Source organism: Sphaerodactylus townsendi, linkage group LG13 (assembly GCF_021028975.2).
Source record: "Sphaerodactylus townsendi isolate TG3544 linkage group LG13, MPM_Stown_v2.3, whole genome shotgun sequence".
Lineage (NCBI taxonomy): Eukaryota > Metazoa > Chordata > Lepidosauria > Squamata > Sphaerodactylidae > Sphaerodactylus > Sphaerodactylus townsendi.
The window spans coordinates 23806805-23825565 of NC_059437.1; the positions used below are offsets into that span (position 1 = coordinate 23806805).

An 18761-nucleotide genomic window follows, 5' to 3' on the forward strand; every position below is an offset into this window, starting at 1 on the left:
TATAGTATGCTGAGACCAGCACTTGTGAATAGGAACTCTCAGCACCATTACAATGACATCTTGTGTGAGCTGGGTGATTAGTATTCATTATTCACCCAGCATGAGAGATCCTTCCCTGAAATATACTGAGCACATACTGGTGGTGAGTTGTGCATTGTTTTCCTAAATGCTCACACCCTGGCTGAGACCTGCCTCAATCTCTGTGTTATGAAAGAGTTACTGCTCATCTTACATCCATGGAAGAGGTGGCTGAGGAATCTTAGCAACAGTTCTATTAGATTTCTTGGCCATTCTTTCTTTACCATCCATTTCCTCTTTGTTTTCCCCACCAGAAAGCAATTGAAGAGCCACATCATGGCAAGAAGCTTCACCGGACTCTTCCCAAAGATCAAACACAATTGCTTTCTCTACAGCACGACCACAAACAGAAGAATAAAGATCTGCCCAAGATATTGAGCCCACCTGCCCATCTTCCATCAAACAGTGCAAGCAAAGAGGTGCAGTCTAGTTCTTTGAAAATGGGCTGTTCTCTCAATCAAAAGTGACTACCTCCAAGAGTTTCTATGAAACTTTCATCTAGACATAGTAAAACATTTGTTCACAGTTTTGAAATTGCATATTTATTTACTTTGTCACAAAACAAGGCATCATCTCCTGCCGCTCTGAGCCTTCAGAGAGCTGGACTATTACTTAAACTGTATGGAATGTAACTGACATTTTATGTTTCTTTTAAAAGAGTTCAGGGAAAGAAAGTTCCTTAGGGTAAAATGTGCTTAGTAAATGAATCCTTTTCTTCCCTTTCCTAGGCATATTACATTAGATAGGATTGCTCAGATTATTAATTGTAAATGAACTATTTTTTTAGTCAGTACTTGGGTAGGGGGCATTGTTTGAATGCAAGGGGGCATATGAGACCTTTAAAACAAACACCACTTTAGAGTGATATAGGGCAGAGGCCAAGGCCTTGAGGCTTACAAGAAATCCTCTGAGGAGGTTTGGACAAGGCTGAATGAAACATTCAATCAGATGCTTCACAGTTGCTTTTTATCTTAGTTCTCACTGAGCTTTCTTTCAAGCATTTTGACATATTTACCACTTTCAAATATCCTTTCAGTTCATACCCTGTAGGAGAATTGTGGGTTCTAATCTCCATTAGGGGTTGTGTGTTACTCTTGATGATAAGTGCAGAATACTGGGGGTATAATCTTGGATAGGTAGCCAGAGAAATGGTGAAGGGATATTATTCACAGACAACATTATTTTGAAAAATAAGATGCAGCAATAACCCTTTAGTTGCTTGATGTACAGGTGGAAAATGACATTGTAAGCACTGAAGGATTTGCTACAGCTAGGCTTGCTTGCATGAACCATCTGAACAAAAGTTCTTCCATATGCTCATTTGCCCCCATACTCTCCACTTGTACAGGTTAAGGAGAGCCATTAAATGCCCCGGCCCCTTCAAAATCCTGTATGCAGCCCTGAGGAAACAGCCCTGAAAGAGTAAATGGAAATGACCATTGTGCAAAGTGCTGTCAAGTCACAGCTGACTTATAACAACTCAATAGAGTTTTTCAGGCAAGAAACTAAAAGAAGTAGTTTGTCATTGCCTTCCTCTGTATAGGGAACCTGATATTCCATGGTGATTTCCCATCCAAATACTAACCAGCGCCAACCCTGCTTAGCTTCCAAGATCTAATGAGATTGGGCTAGCCTGGACCACCCAAGTCAAGGTGAGTGACCATTAGGCTATGTTTTTTCTAGACTTTGGTGGTGGTGGTGGATGGTGCCATCAAATCGCAGTCGACTTATAGCAACCCCATAGGGGTTGAAGCAATGAGGAAGTTGAAGCAATGAAATTTATGTTTTCCTTCTCCTAAAACCGAGAAATTGACCTGATCTGGATGACCTAGGCTAGCTCGACCTTGTCAGATCTCAGAAGTGGAGCAGAGTCAGCCCTGGTTCGTACTTGGATGGGAGACTACTGTAGTCTCTCATCCAATTATCAACCAGGGCTGGTCAGGTCAATTTCTTGGCTTTAGGAGATGGAAAACACGAATTTCATTGCATCAACTTCCTCACCCTCTCCCCATCCTCTCTTTTTTATTTTCTAGTGCCCAAGAGGAGGAAAAAAACATAGCAAATGTCAACTCCAATATTCATTTGTGTCTCTGGCATGTATTCCATAAATGACCTCTTTGTACTGGAATAAAACGCATTGTAGAATTTAGTCCATGCCATTACTGTTAAATTTTAATATAAATGTACTGTTGTGAATTTCTAACATTAGCAATTGTAGGCAGTGAGTCTCAGTTGGAAATATGAGGCATTAAAGGAAAACAAATTGAAGCTGGCATCAATCTGGAATTTCCTTTGCAAGTACTGACTGTGTCTTGTGTGTTTCTGACACCATACTGTCACTGTTTATAGTTCTGCAGCTTTAGAGGTCTCAGTTTTTTAATTCCACTGGCATCATGTTGGGAGCTTTTTTTAAGAAGGGTTATTCAGGATTATGGGGACATGAGCATCGAACCATTCCCCCTACCCCCTGAAATAATAATTAGTTCTTATTGTGTTGTTGTCATTTAAGTTAACAAGGAAGCTGTTGCCATCCCTGCTGAGGAAAGGATGGCAGATCGCATGCGGGGGAAGGGTGTAAGACAAGACAGTTCTGCGGTCCAACGGCCCTTATTCATTGATTATGTACATGCCCCTGTGTTAGAGGGGTCTGAAGAATCTATTGGAACTGACCTCTACCAGACAAGGAGAGCTGCAAACATATGTGCAGTCCAATATCTGTTTAAGCAAACTAAATGTACACTCAGGTGATAGCCTTACCACCAGATCTCATCAGATCTTAAAAGATAAACAGGGTTGACTCAGCTTAGTACTTGGATAGAAGACCACCCAAGGAAGTCCAGGATGGTTACCCAGAGGCAAGCAATGACAAACCATCTCTTGTCTTGAAAACCATTTGGAGCCATCATAGGGTTGTGACTTGACAGCACTTTCTAAGACCACCATAAAAGCTCTCTTAACATAGCAAAAACCAGAAGTGAACATTATTTGGTAAATACTGTATGGTCAACGTCATGCTTTCTCCTCAGCATGAATGGAAATTGCCTAGGATGAGTCACTGGGTAGGTGGTGGATGGTTGCTGCTGAATCATCCCTCCTCACCCCACACACAATGTCCTTCTTTTGCAAAGCCTTCTCCATGGCCCCTTTACCATCAACTTTTCTTCTACTTGTGCTCTTAGACTAGAATATCTGGTGCTTTGGGAGTGGGGGGGGGGGGACCAGCCTGGGAGAAACAGTAAGAAAAGGATAAGTAACAGGAAGGTGGTGGCAAAACCATCCTCCATCCCACCTCCCTCATCTTAGCAGGTAGGGGTACATAATGCTTGGCTTAGGAAAAGGGCCTTAACTATCAGGATGGACATTATGGGAGAAAGTAGATCTTCCCATATCATGGCCCCATGTTTAGGGAAGAACCAACCCTAGAATGTGATGGACTATGGGGTACTGGTTTACATGCATATGCTTGTATACTTAGCAAGGGCCATCCAAAGTAAGGACTTACATATACATACCACCCAGTATATATAATCAATGTCTTCTTTATAGTGATTAAAAAGTTAAAAGCAGGCAAGCTTTGCTTAACAGCTTCATCATTCTACTTTCTAGCGGAAATGTATGTTGTTCGCAAGGACCATTTGCAATTGAAACTTACATTTTTTAAAAAAAATAATTATTCATCTTGAGAATATAGACTAAAAAACATTCAAATAGTCTGCAGGTCAAGCTGTCCAAACTTCCCAGCTCATAAGGGAGTTTTATTGTGATGCTTTGAAAATAAGTGCCAACTCTTGAGGATTAATAAAATAGCACATGCATTCAGTACAAAGCTGGATTTAAAACTGGGAAGGTAACCTTACAGAAACAGGTGAAGGAAGTCTTGCTGAAGACAACAGTGAAACAGGCATGTGCAGTTGTGTTTTCAGTACTGAATCTTACTATGCATCTGTCTCTATTGGTTTGTTTCCAGGCCGAGAGCAAAAAGAATGAAAGCATCCAAATAGATCTCAACTGGGCAGCCATTCTGGGACATGAAGCCACCTCTCACGGTAGACTAGGATCTGGCAGTAGCTCCAGTCCTTGCACGCCAGCTTTGCAAAGAGCAGGAATAGCTCAGGTGGGAGATACTCATAGGTTTTTATGGGTGCTTTGTTTCTTTGTAAATACGTAATGCTGGGCAGCAGGCAGGAACCGATAGTTGTGACAGTTTTATAATTGTATGTTTTTACATAGAGAAAGGTTGCATAATACTTTGCAGAAGAAAGTAGTAATGATGAATGAAGCAGCAGTCTTTCAGGCCCAGGTGAAAAAAACTGCATGGTGTTGCTTAGTGACTGATATGGGGCCAATGACTTCCAATTTAGCTCAGTTGCAGGGCCAGAGATTTGTGGTTATGACAGCTGCCTCACTGATTGTCAGACAGCCATCTGCAAGCAGGAATCTGCCATTCACATTCTTCTTAGGGCCAAACTAGATGTTTTGGCGATCATGAGTCAGGCTCAGGGAGGTGAACGCCATTTTAGAGCGGAATTCAGACTTTGAAAAAAAATTATGATTGAGCGTAATTGGACCTATAACGTGGTGGGACCGGCTGGTCTTGTTTTCCTCACAAGCCTTGTTTTCCCCACCCATGCCATGCTGAAGCAAGCTGTAATATCTAGTTTGGGGCAAGGACACCCAGAGCAGATGACTGGAGTGGACTGGGTCCCTGCTGCCCACTCCACTCAGCATTATGGCTGCAGCATTCTGTATCAACTGTAGCTTCCAGGGGTTCTTCAACAGCATTCCTGCCTCCTCCACTCTGTTTTTATACTAGCTCTGTGAGGTGTGTTAGGCTGAGAGAGACTGTCTGGCCCAAGATTATTCAGCCTCCAGGGCAAAGTGAGCATTTGAACCTGGTTCTCTCAGATCCTACCTCTGAAACAGCTCCTGGTTTTCAAACTGTGTCATGGAAACATGCCTGTGATTCCTCAATAAGAAGATGTGTAATAGTGGGTAAGTTTCCCTAAAAGAGGGTATGCAGACCACTGTCCGTCTTCCCAGCAGCGTGCAGTTTGGGGAAAGCATTGACTGGGCCTTGGGCTCTCATTTACAAGAGCTCCTCAGTGAGCTAGTCAAGGTAAGAACAATTTCTCTGAAAGCGGAATGTAATTAAAAACTACTTCTCCATGCAGAGATATCTCTGGGTATCCCATACGCTTAATCAGTTTCCTCTCTCTTTTCTCTTTACCCAAACCCAACAAATTAAGTGCCAGAGAAACTGAAATGTATTGGATTTTTTAATTGGTTTGGTGCAAAATTACGCTCCCAGCTCCAAACATATTTGAAAGTTTTTAATATTTTGAATAGTGCAATCCATCCTTTTTCATTCCCTGCTCTTTCCGTCATGAGACTTCTTTCCAAAGGTACATATATGGCCTCCTACAGTTTCAGACAGCATCTGTGCTTGTCAGGTCAGTATAAAACATCTCTGCCCTGTTACGGCCAAAAGCACAAGCAGAGGTGGGAAGGGTTAGTCTGACCTGTGACAGTCGAGCATTTGTTGTTACTGCCATTTCCTGAGGGATGAGAAGCTGAATGCTTCACAGGCCTAGCAGGGTCTGCTTAGATGACTGTTATTTGTGGCGACATTAATGCCTGACTGGAGTGGTTCTAGGATATTATTCTTGCATGTTTCGCAAGAAGTCTTGGACCCTCTACAGGAAGTTTTATCTCCATTGGAAGTATTTTGCTGTGTATAATTCATATGGCACTCTAAATGCACCTGACATTTTGTGAAGCGAAGAAGACACAAGCCCTGTACAGTTAACCAAAATGGAATTGTCAGTGTATGGAGGAGGGGTCAGGATTGTACAAAAATCCACACATTGATTTCCTCACACGTTGTCTTTGTAGAGTTATGTTGGTGTGTGTGTAGGCCTATATTGGAAAATCTAGATCAACAGGTGGAGGTTGTTGGCATGCACATTGGTCACAAACCATCCACATTTTGGCTTTTCCTTTGCTTTGGTCAACTGAGCAGAGCTGAATTCTCTTTCCTGAGTCACTGGAACTGGAGCAGTCAGTCTCTTCATAGTTTCTTCCTTCACCAGAGTGGCAGAATCCCTGCTTGACATTCTTCAGGTCAACAGTGTAAGACCAACTGTGGGCTAATATCATGTTAAAACAGACTGAAAGGAGCAGAAACTAGTTTTAACTGTGTCTACTGAACTAACATGGCTTTCCCATTATGCAAAGTAATTAAATGCCCACTTCAAACAGCAGACGTTGATACTTGGTACCTTGTGAAAATGGGCACAGCAGATTCAATGAGAACTTCTTTATGTTGTATCTCATACTGGAGTCAATTTGGCTCCTTGCTGTGGTGGGAGGCAAGGCCAAACTCATGAACCATGATTTCCCAGAAGAAAAGGTATATTTATTATTGAATTTATTATTGAATTTTCTTTCCACCAAAAACCAACATTGGAAATTTGTGTTTCCTCAGCTGACAGACGTAACTTCTTTTGTTGCTGATCATACCTATAGTGCAGCCGTTCTGAAACTAGAATTCCTGAGGGCTTGTGGGAGGACTCCAGAGGATCTTCACTGTGGTTTTTCTCAGCCCAGCTGTTTTAGATATTTAATCAAAGATGCCTGGGACTACTTGGCATTGAGTTACTTGAAGTATTCAAATTGCCTTACATACATGATGGTGTTGTAATCTTTACACTCTGTAAAGTGGGTCCATTTTATTGTCTCAAAATTTGTCAGGGTGGAACTGAGCATGAGAGTGATGCCTCCCTAAATAGTTCATTAAAAGCCAGTGTAGTATAGAGTATGAAATGTTGGACTGAGTTCTGATCCTTGCTCAGCCTTGTAATTCATTGGATAGCCTTGGACAGTCACTGTCTTTGTCAAGTCTATTTCACAGGATTGTTGAGATGATAAAATTGGGGAGAGAGAATCTTATATATATATAGTTCCATGCACCTTGGCAGTGTTATCCTAAATGATGGGGGTTTGCCCCTTAGAGTGGGGAATTAGCAGGGTTAGATCAGGCTTAATGAGAGAAGGAGTAACCAAGATATTTTCCACTGGAGTTTACAGAGGTGGTTTCTACAAGAAGTCCACAGGAGAATGGAATAAAAGTTTAACAATTTTATTATAAAAAGTAAAATAATAAAAATTCAAGCACACAATTGATCAAAGCAGCAGAGAATTCCCACAGTCCTAGGATATAGATAGTGTTGAGGCTAAAGATCTGGAGTGGATAGGGATTTGGGGGAACAAAAGGCTATAATTACCTGATTTAGGAACAGAATGGTTCTATGAGTAGAGTTGAGCAACATAAGAAAGAGCCTGCTGGATCCGACCAGAGTCCATCTAGTTCAGCACTCTCCTACTCACAGTGGCCCACCAGATGCCTTTGGGAACTCACATGCAAGATGTGAAATTAATGGCCTTCTGTGGCGGCGGCTGCTCCCAAGCACCTGGTTTGCTAAAGCAACCTGTGCTGAACTCCAATACAAAACAGGAGAAAGCAACCTGCTGGGAACAAGAGGAGAATTCTGAACACTGTGGGCTGGATGAACTGAGTAGTTATATGGGAAAATGGCCCCTCAGATTGTGCTAAATGACCCTAATATCCCCAAGACAAAAGTGTCTCTTGCCTTTTGGAGGAGAGACAGGAGGAGGGCACTTAAGTTTCAGTGGTGGATACTTAAACTTGATAGCCAATACTTAGACTTAATGTTCTAAGCCCAGGAATTATTAGATGTTAGGATGAAGCTTATTCAGTAAAAGTTTCAGGTCAATGTCAATGTAAATTAGAGTTGTCTATGGAGGGGTTAGTCAGTAAATTAGGGGATGATTTTGTTTGTTGGACAATGACTGGCAGGGAGTATTGATGACATCAATTTAGTGAAGTTTTTTGGGGGGGCAGCAGATGAGCCATGGCTGAAGTAGGGAACTGGCTTCCTAAGATAAGGATATTGTCTTTTCCTAATGGCATTAGGAAGAGGTGAGGCTGCTATTTGCAAGTAAATGCAGGCATGGGAGCTATGCCCAGACAGGTTTCTATCATTAGAGGTAACACTGAGCGAATGCAGGGATGGCACCCTATCTTCGCAGTGCATTCCTAGGCCACCCCCAAGTTTGGCAGGATATGTAGGGACACTATTGTCCTAAAAACAGGTCTCTCCCCACCCACCATGGGTCTGGTAACAGCAGAGAGTGGTATAGATGAGTGTCAAACCATGGGCTTCTTAATTGCCTAGCCATTATGCTACACCAGCTTCTTAGGAGCTTCCCTTTTGCTGGATGATTTTCTCCTGTGTGTTTCTTAAAGATACCATTTGCCATCGCTGATTGACACATTTTGTTTGTAGTGTCATGTTCTGCTTCAGCAGGCAGATGGCTGTGATTTTAGATGGAAAAACTGTCACACCTCTAGGTTGGCCTGTTCTGACAGATGTCTTGTTCACTCTGGGCTTGGGGAGGGGGAGAGTGGGAAGAGGAGTGCATGAGGTTTGCTGTAATCTGTACCACCATGAGGGGAAAAGTGTCCTTATACCAAGCCCAGTTCTTAACTCAGAGAGGAGCTAAACCTTATGGATAATGTGTGGCTGCTGCTGAAAACAATAGCCCTGTGTCTCCACCATCCTCTCCTGCCACCACACTGAATTTTCCTCTGCAAGTGGGCACCAGGCAAATGGAGCCAAGGCAGAAATATGGAGCACAGTGACACCATATCACATGTTTTGTTTTATTAGACATTACTGGGGAATGGGGATGAAAAGAAGGAAGCACAAGGCTTCTGGTTTTGATGACAATCATGTGTCTCTTGTAATGTCTAGTTTCCCTTTGCTGTTAATTTTTTTTCTCCATTTTCACCCATTTTTGTGCAAATAATATTTTGTGCATTTAAGCAGTTTCTCTTCAGTCTCACCTGGCCTTTGGAATGCAGTCTTTTCTTAAGCTTCCCTGTTTTCTTAGCTTCAGTCTGCAAGTAACCTTCATAAGCCATGGCTTGCTTTGATTCAGACATGGCTACCTTTCCCCTGCTTCCTTGAATGGAAGTTATTTGGTCATAAACCCATCTTTGTTACCAAGATCCAGTCATGTTGCTCAACTCCATGTTTGCCTCCATGTTTTTTTAGGGCTGCAGTACAACTACAATCTTATCCTTCTGAGGTAAATTTACTCCCTTTTTGCCCTTTATCTTAATGCTGATGGTAATTTTCATAGTGGCAGTTTTTGTGCAGTTTGCAAATTAATGCATCTTCCTAAAAAGGCCCACATTGACTGCAGGCAGGAACAAAAAGAATTGAAAAAGGTCATATCCATGCATCCATATCGGTGATTAGGCGTCAGTTCCCTTATCACTGGACAGTTAAAGAAACTTCAAGCATTCTGACCCAGTTCATCAGAACTTCACAATTCAGTTCTCCCCCGATGTTAAGTTGATCCAGGATGATTTTTGTGACTACAGAAAAATCACTTGCTTATGCTTTCTGGGTTGTTCTTGGCTGTTGCTGGGCTTCTTCATCCAACTCACAAGGTAGGTTACTGGAAATGTTAACTTTCAAACACAGGTTCTGCTGATTTCAGGTATTCCACTGAAAATGATTCAGAATATGCTTGTTTTGCTGACTCAGGTGCTGGTAAAATGATAGGCAGGTAGCATCTTGATAACAGACTTGATAAAACCTATCATCTGATACCAAGGCTAGCTGCTTTTGAAAACAGCTTGACACTACAAACCAGTCTGGTAAATAAATACTATAATTACTTGCAATCATATTTGACAAAAAGAGGGAAACATACTTAAAGTACCATATTATTAGATGCTGTACTGGGTGAAAAAGTGATTTCCTGTAAAAGCTTGGAGCTAAAATATTCACCAAGAACTAAGATAAAGGAGCTGAATGCTTGACTTGATGAACAAGACAAGGTTGTAATCAGTGCAGGAAAAAAAGGGGTACACTGTTTCTTTCAGTAGTGGTTAAGAAACTTCTTCAAGGATTCACAGTTCCATGAATAAAAACTGAATTCAAGGGGACTTCCTCTTGATAAAGTATACCTAGAATTGCTGCCTTGGTGTTAGTAGCCTTTATCCCCCTTGTTTAAAAAATCACTTTCGTTAGGTATTTTTTCAAGGTTACTTGGGCAGGAAAGAGACCAACTATGTAGAATGAAATTGAAATGCCTGAAGTATGGTTAAGACTGTGATCTAAGCAGAATTATTTTTTTGGAGGGGGTAGAATCTCAAAAGGGTTTTTTGAAGTGGCATTGTGCGTTTAAAACACTTTATTCTTGCAAAATCTGCTAGAGTGTCCTTAAGAGTTACTAGGGATAAAGGGGTCTATTTTATTTTTTTCTGCATTTGAAAGAGAGAGCTTGAAGCACAGCAGATATCAACAAGTTGTGATCCTAAATCATATCTGACGCAGAGGAAAGAAATGTCTGCTAATGAATAAAGAATACTCCTTTTGAGAGCTCCATTCCTTCTCAGCATGTGAGATCTGACAGAATAGTGGAACAAGATGGTATAGCTGCAGACATTCCTCTCGTATTTCTGATGGGGCCATGTCAGGATATAGGATCCACATAAACAGAACAAATTAGATTCACACCGTCACTGGCAAGACACTGCCATGGGAAGACTGCAGCAATGAGGATTGTGGCTTTAACATGCAACGTGAATGGACTGCTCACTTCCCTCTTGGACTACCTCTAATTTTTCCTATTCAATTGCTGTACCAAAATGTTTTCATATATGCCAGAGCTCTGGACCAGTAATCTGGGCATATGGGCTGGGGTCTAGCAGAGAGAACTACTGTGACTGGTGTTTGCTCAAGGCTTGGATCCCTCTGCAGGCATAAAAAAGAATGCAACAATAGTTCCTGCCATTGGCAGGCAGCATAAAGCATCTTGATTGATGTAAGGCTGATGAAAATGGTAACCTATTGATAAGCTAAGTTAGGTGTAAATCTTAGGAACTTGACCGTGTGCCTTTGCTTTATCAGCAGGGACAGTTTGGGACTGGGGAATTCGAAGGACCACCTTCGGTGAATGACTGTTTTAGCCATAAGCTATCAGGGCACCCAATGGATCCATTTGTTTATTCAGGAATGTTGAATGACATTTATTTCAGCAGATATTTTTAACATCTTCTGTTTTGGAGCCTAGTTACATTGCTCAGTCACTTTTATTAATTTGTTGATTTCAAAGGTTATGGTTTTTGCATAGCCAGAAGCCTGGTGTGAAGAATATTTTAAAAGGTCCAGCTTGAGGCTGTGTGGAATATGTGACAAATTTGGAGTGGTTTGCTTTTGTTTGCTTCTTAATGCTGTCAAATGACAGAGTGACATTTATTTGTGTCCTCTAAGAGAGTCCTGATCACGTGGCTAGAGGATTGAAGGTTCATAGTTTTCAGAAATAGCCAGATTCCGATTTCTTCTTTCCTCTCATACAGTTCGCATGAAAGAATGATATGTTCCATTACCTCTGGTGCCGTTTTGTTACAGGAGCAGAGCCTTAAATGATAAGGAGCACCTTAAGCCTTCCTTTTAGTCACTGGAATTGGCTTAGAGAGTGACCCTTTGTTATCCATTCTTACTTGCAGTTGTCCTTTGTCATATAATGCCATTATAAGATACAAAAGTCTCCTATTGGTCAAGATCTGATCTAACTTCTCCAACAGTCTAGATCTTGGGATTGAGTCAAATGCTGATTTTAGGGTGATGAATGTTGCAAAGATTTTACCATTTAACTGCTTAAGATGTTTCTCTTCCAAACACATTAGCACCCAAGCATTGCATGGAGGTTGAAAAGCATGCCCTAAAAGCAGCCTGCATATCAGATAAGATCTTATATTCCTCCAAGCTACGATTCAGTTTATATTATAGGAGATGGGCATTCAGTTTCCATATGATAGATAATAGGCTTATTGGTCTGTAGTTCTCAGGAGGAGAGGTCCATCAGTGGCTGACAGGAACTTCTGTATACCACCTTAACAAACCTCTGAATTCCTGTAGTCAGAGGCACCCTGATGGTTTGGTCCTCCAGGGCAACTGGTTGCCACTTTGTGAAACAGTGGTCCATTCTGCCCAGCACAAATAAGACTTCTTGGCAAGAACTCTACACAACTTTTCCCCCAAGACACCTTGTTTCAGTCCAAACCATTTTACTATGAAGATGCTAGAAGAACTTTTTTCCTTCAAGTCCTTATAGCATCTCCAAAGTAAGATGGCATCTACAAGATGTCATCTGCCTGACTGTGCGGAGTTCAGGAGGTGTCTTATGTCCCCCACCCAACCTTTAATTTCTCTGATCAGTTTCACTCTTGACTTGCACCTGCCATTTTGTGTGCTGCTGAAGGGATTTTCCTAGCCTCCATTTGCTGAAGGTTTGCCCGAGGACATTTGTTCTGCAAACTCTGATCCTGGGCACCTTTTCAGCCCAAAGAGTACATAGTTGTACTCAGCTCATCCTGCTGATTCCGGCAATATATGGTTTTCCTATCTTTTTTTACTTTTCAATGAGGTGTCTGTGAAGAAATGCAGACACAAATCTTAGCTGCTCGGAGAACCGGTCTACTCCTCATGGCTCTGTGTCTTCTCCACTGTTCAAACATAGATTGGAAGCTCCTGAGGGCACAGACTGGCCTCTCTTGTGACCCCTACATTATTCGGTGAATTGCCATGCAAGCGGATAATCAAGGGTAATTAGGGCTGTGTCATACAGCTGATTAACTGCTGGATTTAATAATGGAAAACAATTCTGACCAGCCGAAATGATGCTCGTTCCAGTATATCAGACTGCAGATGTTTTAAAGTTTTTAAAATTATTTTATACACATTGTTAGAGAAGCTGTAGGTGACAACTATCACTTTAGAAGAGGCATTCTTTCTTGTGAGGGGGAATGCTAATTCTGTGAAGTTGATTCCTCTGGCAGATGGGTAAAGTACCCAAAATCGGATACTTCTGTTTCTTTAGAAGAGGGGTCCCCAAAAAGTTGGTTGTGAGCTTCTGGTAGATGCTGCATTGTAGCTAGAGCACCCCATAAAATATCATATAAAGATCTGCTTTAGACCCTTAATTAAAACAAAACTTTTATTGCATATGGTGTTTCCTCTCTGCTGATGAGCTGATCGCTTCGTGTCTGGTGTTTTTCCTGCTCCACGTCCTGCTTCTAGGCTAGAACAAGACTTGCTGGGGGTGTGGGTAGCTTAGGATGTTTCTCATTATTCAGAAATAGCTGTCATTAAAGAAAAGGTTGGTGAGTCCTCCCTTAGAACTATTGTTTCTTTAGAATTGTGTCAGATGATTATTTGTTCAGTTTATAAGAGTGCCATCAACTGGTTAACCAACTAAAATGACTTCAATTAAACGACAGCCCTAATAATACCACATTTGATGTCTCCTTTATTTAATTGCAGAATGAAAACCTACGGGCCAGTCGAGAGATGTGCAGTTCACTGTCAGATGTGGCCACCACACCTCTCAGCTCTAGTCAAGATGATGTGTTCTGGAATGTTTGTCAGCTTGAAGAGCAGCCTCCAAAGGTCTTGGAACGTTCTCTGCATAAATACATCACTGGGAAATTGTGGTAGGCGATGGGTGGGGTGCCCTGACCTGGGTTGCCCAGGCTAGCCCAATCTTGTCTGATCACAGAAGCTAAGCAGGGTCGTCCGTGATCAGTACTTGGTTGGGAGATCACTAAGGAAGTCTAGGATCATGACACATAGGCAGGCATTGGCAAACCACCTCTGAGCATATCTTGCCTTGAAAACCCCATACCAATGTCATAAGTCAGCTGTGACTTGACAGCAAAAAAAAAGGAGTAGGTGGGGGTGCAGTATGATGTGAACCAGGGCTATGCAAAGGCTGTCTAGAAAAAGATTGTGCAGTTTGGGTAAATGATGACACCTGAGAAAATGTACATGGATTTGCCTATTTTGTATCATTTGTTATCTGCACGTTTGTTATGATGCACTGAGGTCCCACTCATTGGCCGTTGGAAGCGCCTATGACAGGGGTAGGGAAGACCCTCTGACTCTCAGATGTTATCAGGAACTACAATTCACCATCAGCCCTAATTGGCCATGCATGGCCAAGTGGCTGATGGAAATTCATGTAGTTCTGACATCTGAAACGATAGCCGAGGTGGACTCTACCCCTGGAAAAGCTATGAGATGGCCATTATCCATGTATTTTCCAGCCACGTTTTGTTGTCTTGAGATGAGATACTTAATGTATTACAAGAACTGAAAGCCAAAAGTTTCAGGATGCTGAACTCTCTCTGTCTGTTTCCAAACTCTGAGTTTGTGTTGTCTGGTTGCGGGGTGTACCCAGAGCGGATATAAGTTCCCATGAGGTGAAGCTTTTATTCTTGCTGGCAGTTCAGTTGTAATTCAGAGCCATGGAAACCATTCTGTTTCTTCTGGGTGCTGAGTTAGTCTCTGAACTCAGTCCTTCTGCTAGCTGAAGCAAAGCCTCAGTTCCGTTTCCAGCGGCTGGGTTCTGGCACCAAGAATTATCAATCCACTGGTGCCAGGAGGAGAAAGTAGGCAGGGATCAAGACTGAAGCAGCAATCTGTATGCATGGAGCCAGAGGCATGATTAAGCCAGGTAAGGGTCAAGTCCAAAACAGGAATTGGGCTAAGCCCCCTCCCCAGAGAGAAGCTGCTTGGGATGAAGACATTCTGATCTTGGAGCTTTGTCGGGTCTGGTGGACCTGCAGAGCTCAGATGACTGGGTGTTCAGACAGAGTTGGTACTGCGGCTGAGATTGCACTTTTGAGGCCCAGGTCTCTGTCAGCCAGCCAGCCATGCAGTTTATACCAAGGGCTTTCTGGCACAGGAAGTAAGACATCAGAGCTTGGCTGCTGGAAGACACAATTTAAGATCCAGTTTCCCTTCAATACTTTCCAGCTGCTTATAAAAATCAACACTGCTGCAAAATAGCTGTTCTTAGAATATCTGTTCTTGTATTGGTTGAGCTGCAGCGCTGCATTTGTACCTTGACTAAATTGGGGGGGGGGGTATACAAGTTTGTGAGTTAAAATACTGTGCTTTTTGTATGTGTGTGTATGTGTGTGTTTAAGAGCAGTGAAGAGCAATCTTTATTTTTTTCCACTTAAATCTTTAAGGTTCCAGAAAGAACAATCTCAAAATTTTATGGCAGAGGTCACTTTGGCCATCAGAGTTATCCTTCAAGGTAAGCTCTTCGAAGGTTCTTCTTAAATTAGCATTTGTATGTTGAGAGACTGTGGGGTGTACTGGTTGGAGTGTTGGATTAGAATTTCGGAGACCCGGGTTCAAATTCCCCACTCTGCCATGGAAGCTTGTGGGCGACCTTGGGCCAGACACTCTTAGCCTAGCCTGCCTGGCAGTGTTGTTGTGATAATAAAATGGATAAGAAGAGAACAATGTGAGTCCCCCTTTGGAGAGAAAGGTAGGGTATAAACTAGGGGTGGCCAACCTATGGTGCTTCAGATATTCATGTACTACAATTCCCATCAGCTCCTGCCAGCATGGCCAATTGGGAATTGATCAGGACCCAATAAACACTTGAATGGTTCAAGGAGTTTATTGGTAGACTTCGGAGACAAGGAGAAAGACAATTCTGGCAAAAAGGCGCCAATCAGTTGATAATATGATCCACACTACCCCACCTCGACATGAGAACAGTATAGCAAAGAGTAACCCAGACTCGGGGTCGATCCCAGCAGTAGACACTCAAGGCCAGACAGTTAGATAGCCAAGCACCTGCCAAAGTGAAAGGAACTTTACACACCTCCCCCTCCTACAGCTAGGCCTGACACCAACCTTAAATAAAAATCTAATCTAATCTACTTCCCTGAGGGTATTCTGAGGCTTGGTTGCGCTGTTTTTGGGGAGTGGCTTACAAATCCTGGGACGGAATGTGCCATGAAGAGTGCCCTACCTGTCATCTACTGTTTCTGGTCTTTCTTGTTGACAGCATGCAGCAGTCATCCCTGGGGGGACATGCAGTGAAAATAAACAGCAATTGCAGCAGCACCAGTAGCAACAGGCAAGGAGAAGCAACTCCTCATCAGAACAAGCAATCGGCTTCAGGTAATTCTTGGGTCAGGCTTCCATCTGTCTGCGCAAGCTGTAATTGTGCAATGTGTCCATTCCTTGGGTGAAGGATAAAAAGGCAAATTTGGAAATCCCAGCAATGGTTCATTAACAATCTCTCTTTCTCTCACATGCACACCCATTTTCTGCAAATGTTATTTTATTTGTCAAGCTACAGCTAATGAGAAAATCTCCATGAATTGTTGACTGGTTGTGATGCTGCCAAACATAGCTTTGTACAATATTCTTATAGGAGACTAGCGGGGCCCGGCCATGCATTGCTGTGGCAATTGTCCTTCTCATCACAGTCCACAACCCACACAGATGTCCATGCAGGTCCAATGATCTGCAGCATAGCCTTTTGGGGTGGTCGAATGGAATCCCACTTTCCCTTTTCAATTCACATCGGTATATGGTGATGTCTTGTTCTTTTAGTATAAGGTAACCCTTTCCATTCCACAACGGAACTGTCCAGAGTGCGAATCCCGCTGTCTATGAAGCTGGTTGACACGCACAGTCCTGGCTTGAGTAAGGTAGAACTGGGGCAAGCAAGCTATCCCAGGCAGGCAGCAGAGGCAGGGTGGTGAGGCGCTCAGATCGAGGCCAGCTCCCTGGGTTTGTAAAGGACCACGGGCAAAAGAAGCGGAGCCAGTAGTGTTGGTTCGCCCCCACCCCGCAGATTTTCTTAGAAGAAAAAGGCAAACTCCAGCTCGCTTTTAGTAAAAGAGAGCTGTGGTGAATATGAGTAAGGAAGTGGGTAAGTGGTGGTTGGATGTGAGGGAGGGCAGAGTGAGGTGTGTGAGGATGAGCTGGATGTGTATGAGAGTATGTGTGTTGTGTGGTAGTAGTGGGTGAGGCACAGAGAGTGAAAGTTACCTGCGTATGAGGCGGGGGAACCCCACATGACGTCTCACATGGCAAAGTATGTATGTGTTTAATTTCCACTTGTATTACCTAACAGTATTGCCTATTTACTGTTTTCAATGCTCATCTGTGACCATCTGCGTGAACAGTGTAAGGGCATACCAACCCCTCAGGCCACAGACATGCTGCATGAACATTCTGAGGGTGACAGTTAAGCACAACCAGTTTCAGGCCTGGTGCACCAGGAAAAAGACATTTTACCTGGCTCACGTATTGAATTTCAGCAATGTGGATATTTGAAAACCTGCCCGCATTGGAAAGGCACATTGAGTGAAAATTTAAAAGCAATCCGTCCAGTGGTTTCGGAGTTAGAGCACGACTCACAAACGGACAGTTTGCTTTTTATATATAGATTTATTATTAGGGGTGAAAGTAAAGGTAGTCCCTTGTGCAAGCACCAGGTCATTATTGATCCATGGAATGAGGTCACATCATGATGTTTTGTAGGCAGTCTATGTTCACAGGGTGGTTTGCAATTGCCTTCCCCATTCACCTACACTTTACCCCAGCAAGCTGGGTACCACTTTTTCCAGTCTCGGAAGAAAGGCTGAGTCAACCTTGAGCCGGATACCTGAAACTGACTTCCTTTGGGATTGATTTCAGGTTGTGAGCAGAGCTTTGACTGGAGTACTTTAGCTTACCTCTGCGCCACAGAGTTCCTTTATAAGGTTTACTGTCTGTCTACTTATTTACTTCATTTATACCCTGCCCTTTTCTCCCCAAGGGGGACCCAAAGTGATTTACATCATTCATTCTACTGTCCTCCATTGTTTCTTCCCAACAAACCTGTGAGGCAAGATGGGCTGTGAATGTGTGACTGGCCCAAGGCCTGCTGCACTGGGGAGCATCATAAGGAGGCGAGGTGTCATATGTGGATGAGGGTTGCCTTTTCCTATGCTTGCTCAGGAGTAAGTTGTTAGACAGAGCCAGAGTTACTGACCCATCAGCCTGTGGTCAAGTTTCAATAATGGCTTCCATTAAGATTAGGTTGCAAATCAAGGGTGTAAAGCAAGACAAGTGATTGGTGTTTGGAATATGCTGTCACAGGAGGTGGTGATGGCCACTAACCTGGATAGCTTTAAAAGGAGCTTGGACAGATTTATGGAGGAGAAGTCAATCTATGGCTACCAATCTTGATCCTCCTTGATCTGAGATTGCAAATGCCTTAGCAGACCAGGTGCTTGGGAGCAGCAGCAGCAGAAGGCCATTGCTTTCATATCCTGCATGTGAGCTCCCAAAGGCATCTGGTGGGCCACTGCGAGTAGCAGAGTGCTGGACTAGATGGACTCTGGTCTGATCCAGCAGGCTCTTGCTTATGTTCTTATGTTCTTTTAAGCCTTCTGAGAAGCACAAATAAGTTGCTAATGGCTAGTCAGACATCTCTTCCATATAAATGTATCCAGACATGGATAAATTATCAGCTAACTGAGCAGTCACAAACAAGGAGGGGGGCTCCATTATAAAAGCCATTTTGTGGCTACAACTTAAGTATCACAGCAGAGCCGATACCAGCTCCGTGGGGTGACTTGAGGACATGAAAACATTGTGGGTTGGGCAAAGGTAAAGCCACTTCTCCCTCTGGGCTATATCTGGAAACAGAAAAGATCTAGTGTGAATCAGGGAGGCACAAAAAAACCCCTCCCATTGCACATGTGGTACAAAGTATTTGTGGTC

General features: G+C 42.9%; 1 protein-coding gene across 1 annotated transcript in view; it reads left to right on the top strand.

The window, feature by feature from the left end:
• NRK (Nik related kinase) overlaps positions 1-18761 on the top strand; it is a 139101-nt gene that overhangs the window by 89345 nt on the left and 30995 nt on the right. Inside the window, exons 14-18 of the mRNA XM_048514491.1 lie at positions 333-497; positions 4046-4192; positions 13500-13625; positions 15212-15279; positions 16045-16160. Coding sequence (XP_048370448.1) covers positions 333-497; positions 4046-4192; positions 13500-13625; positions 15212-15279; positions 16045-16160 — 622 coding nt within the window. The remainder of the gene's footprint in view (positions 1-332; positions 498-4045; positions 4193-13499; positions 13626-15211; positions 15280-16044; positions 16161-18761) is intronic.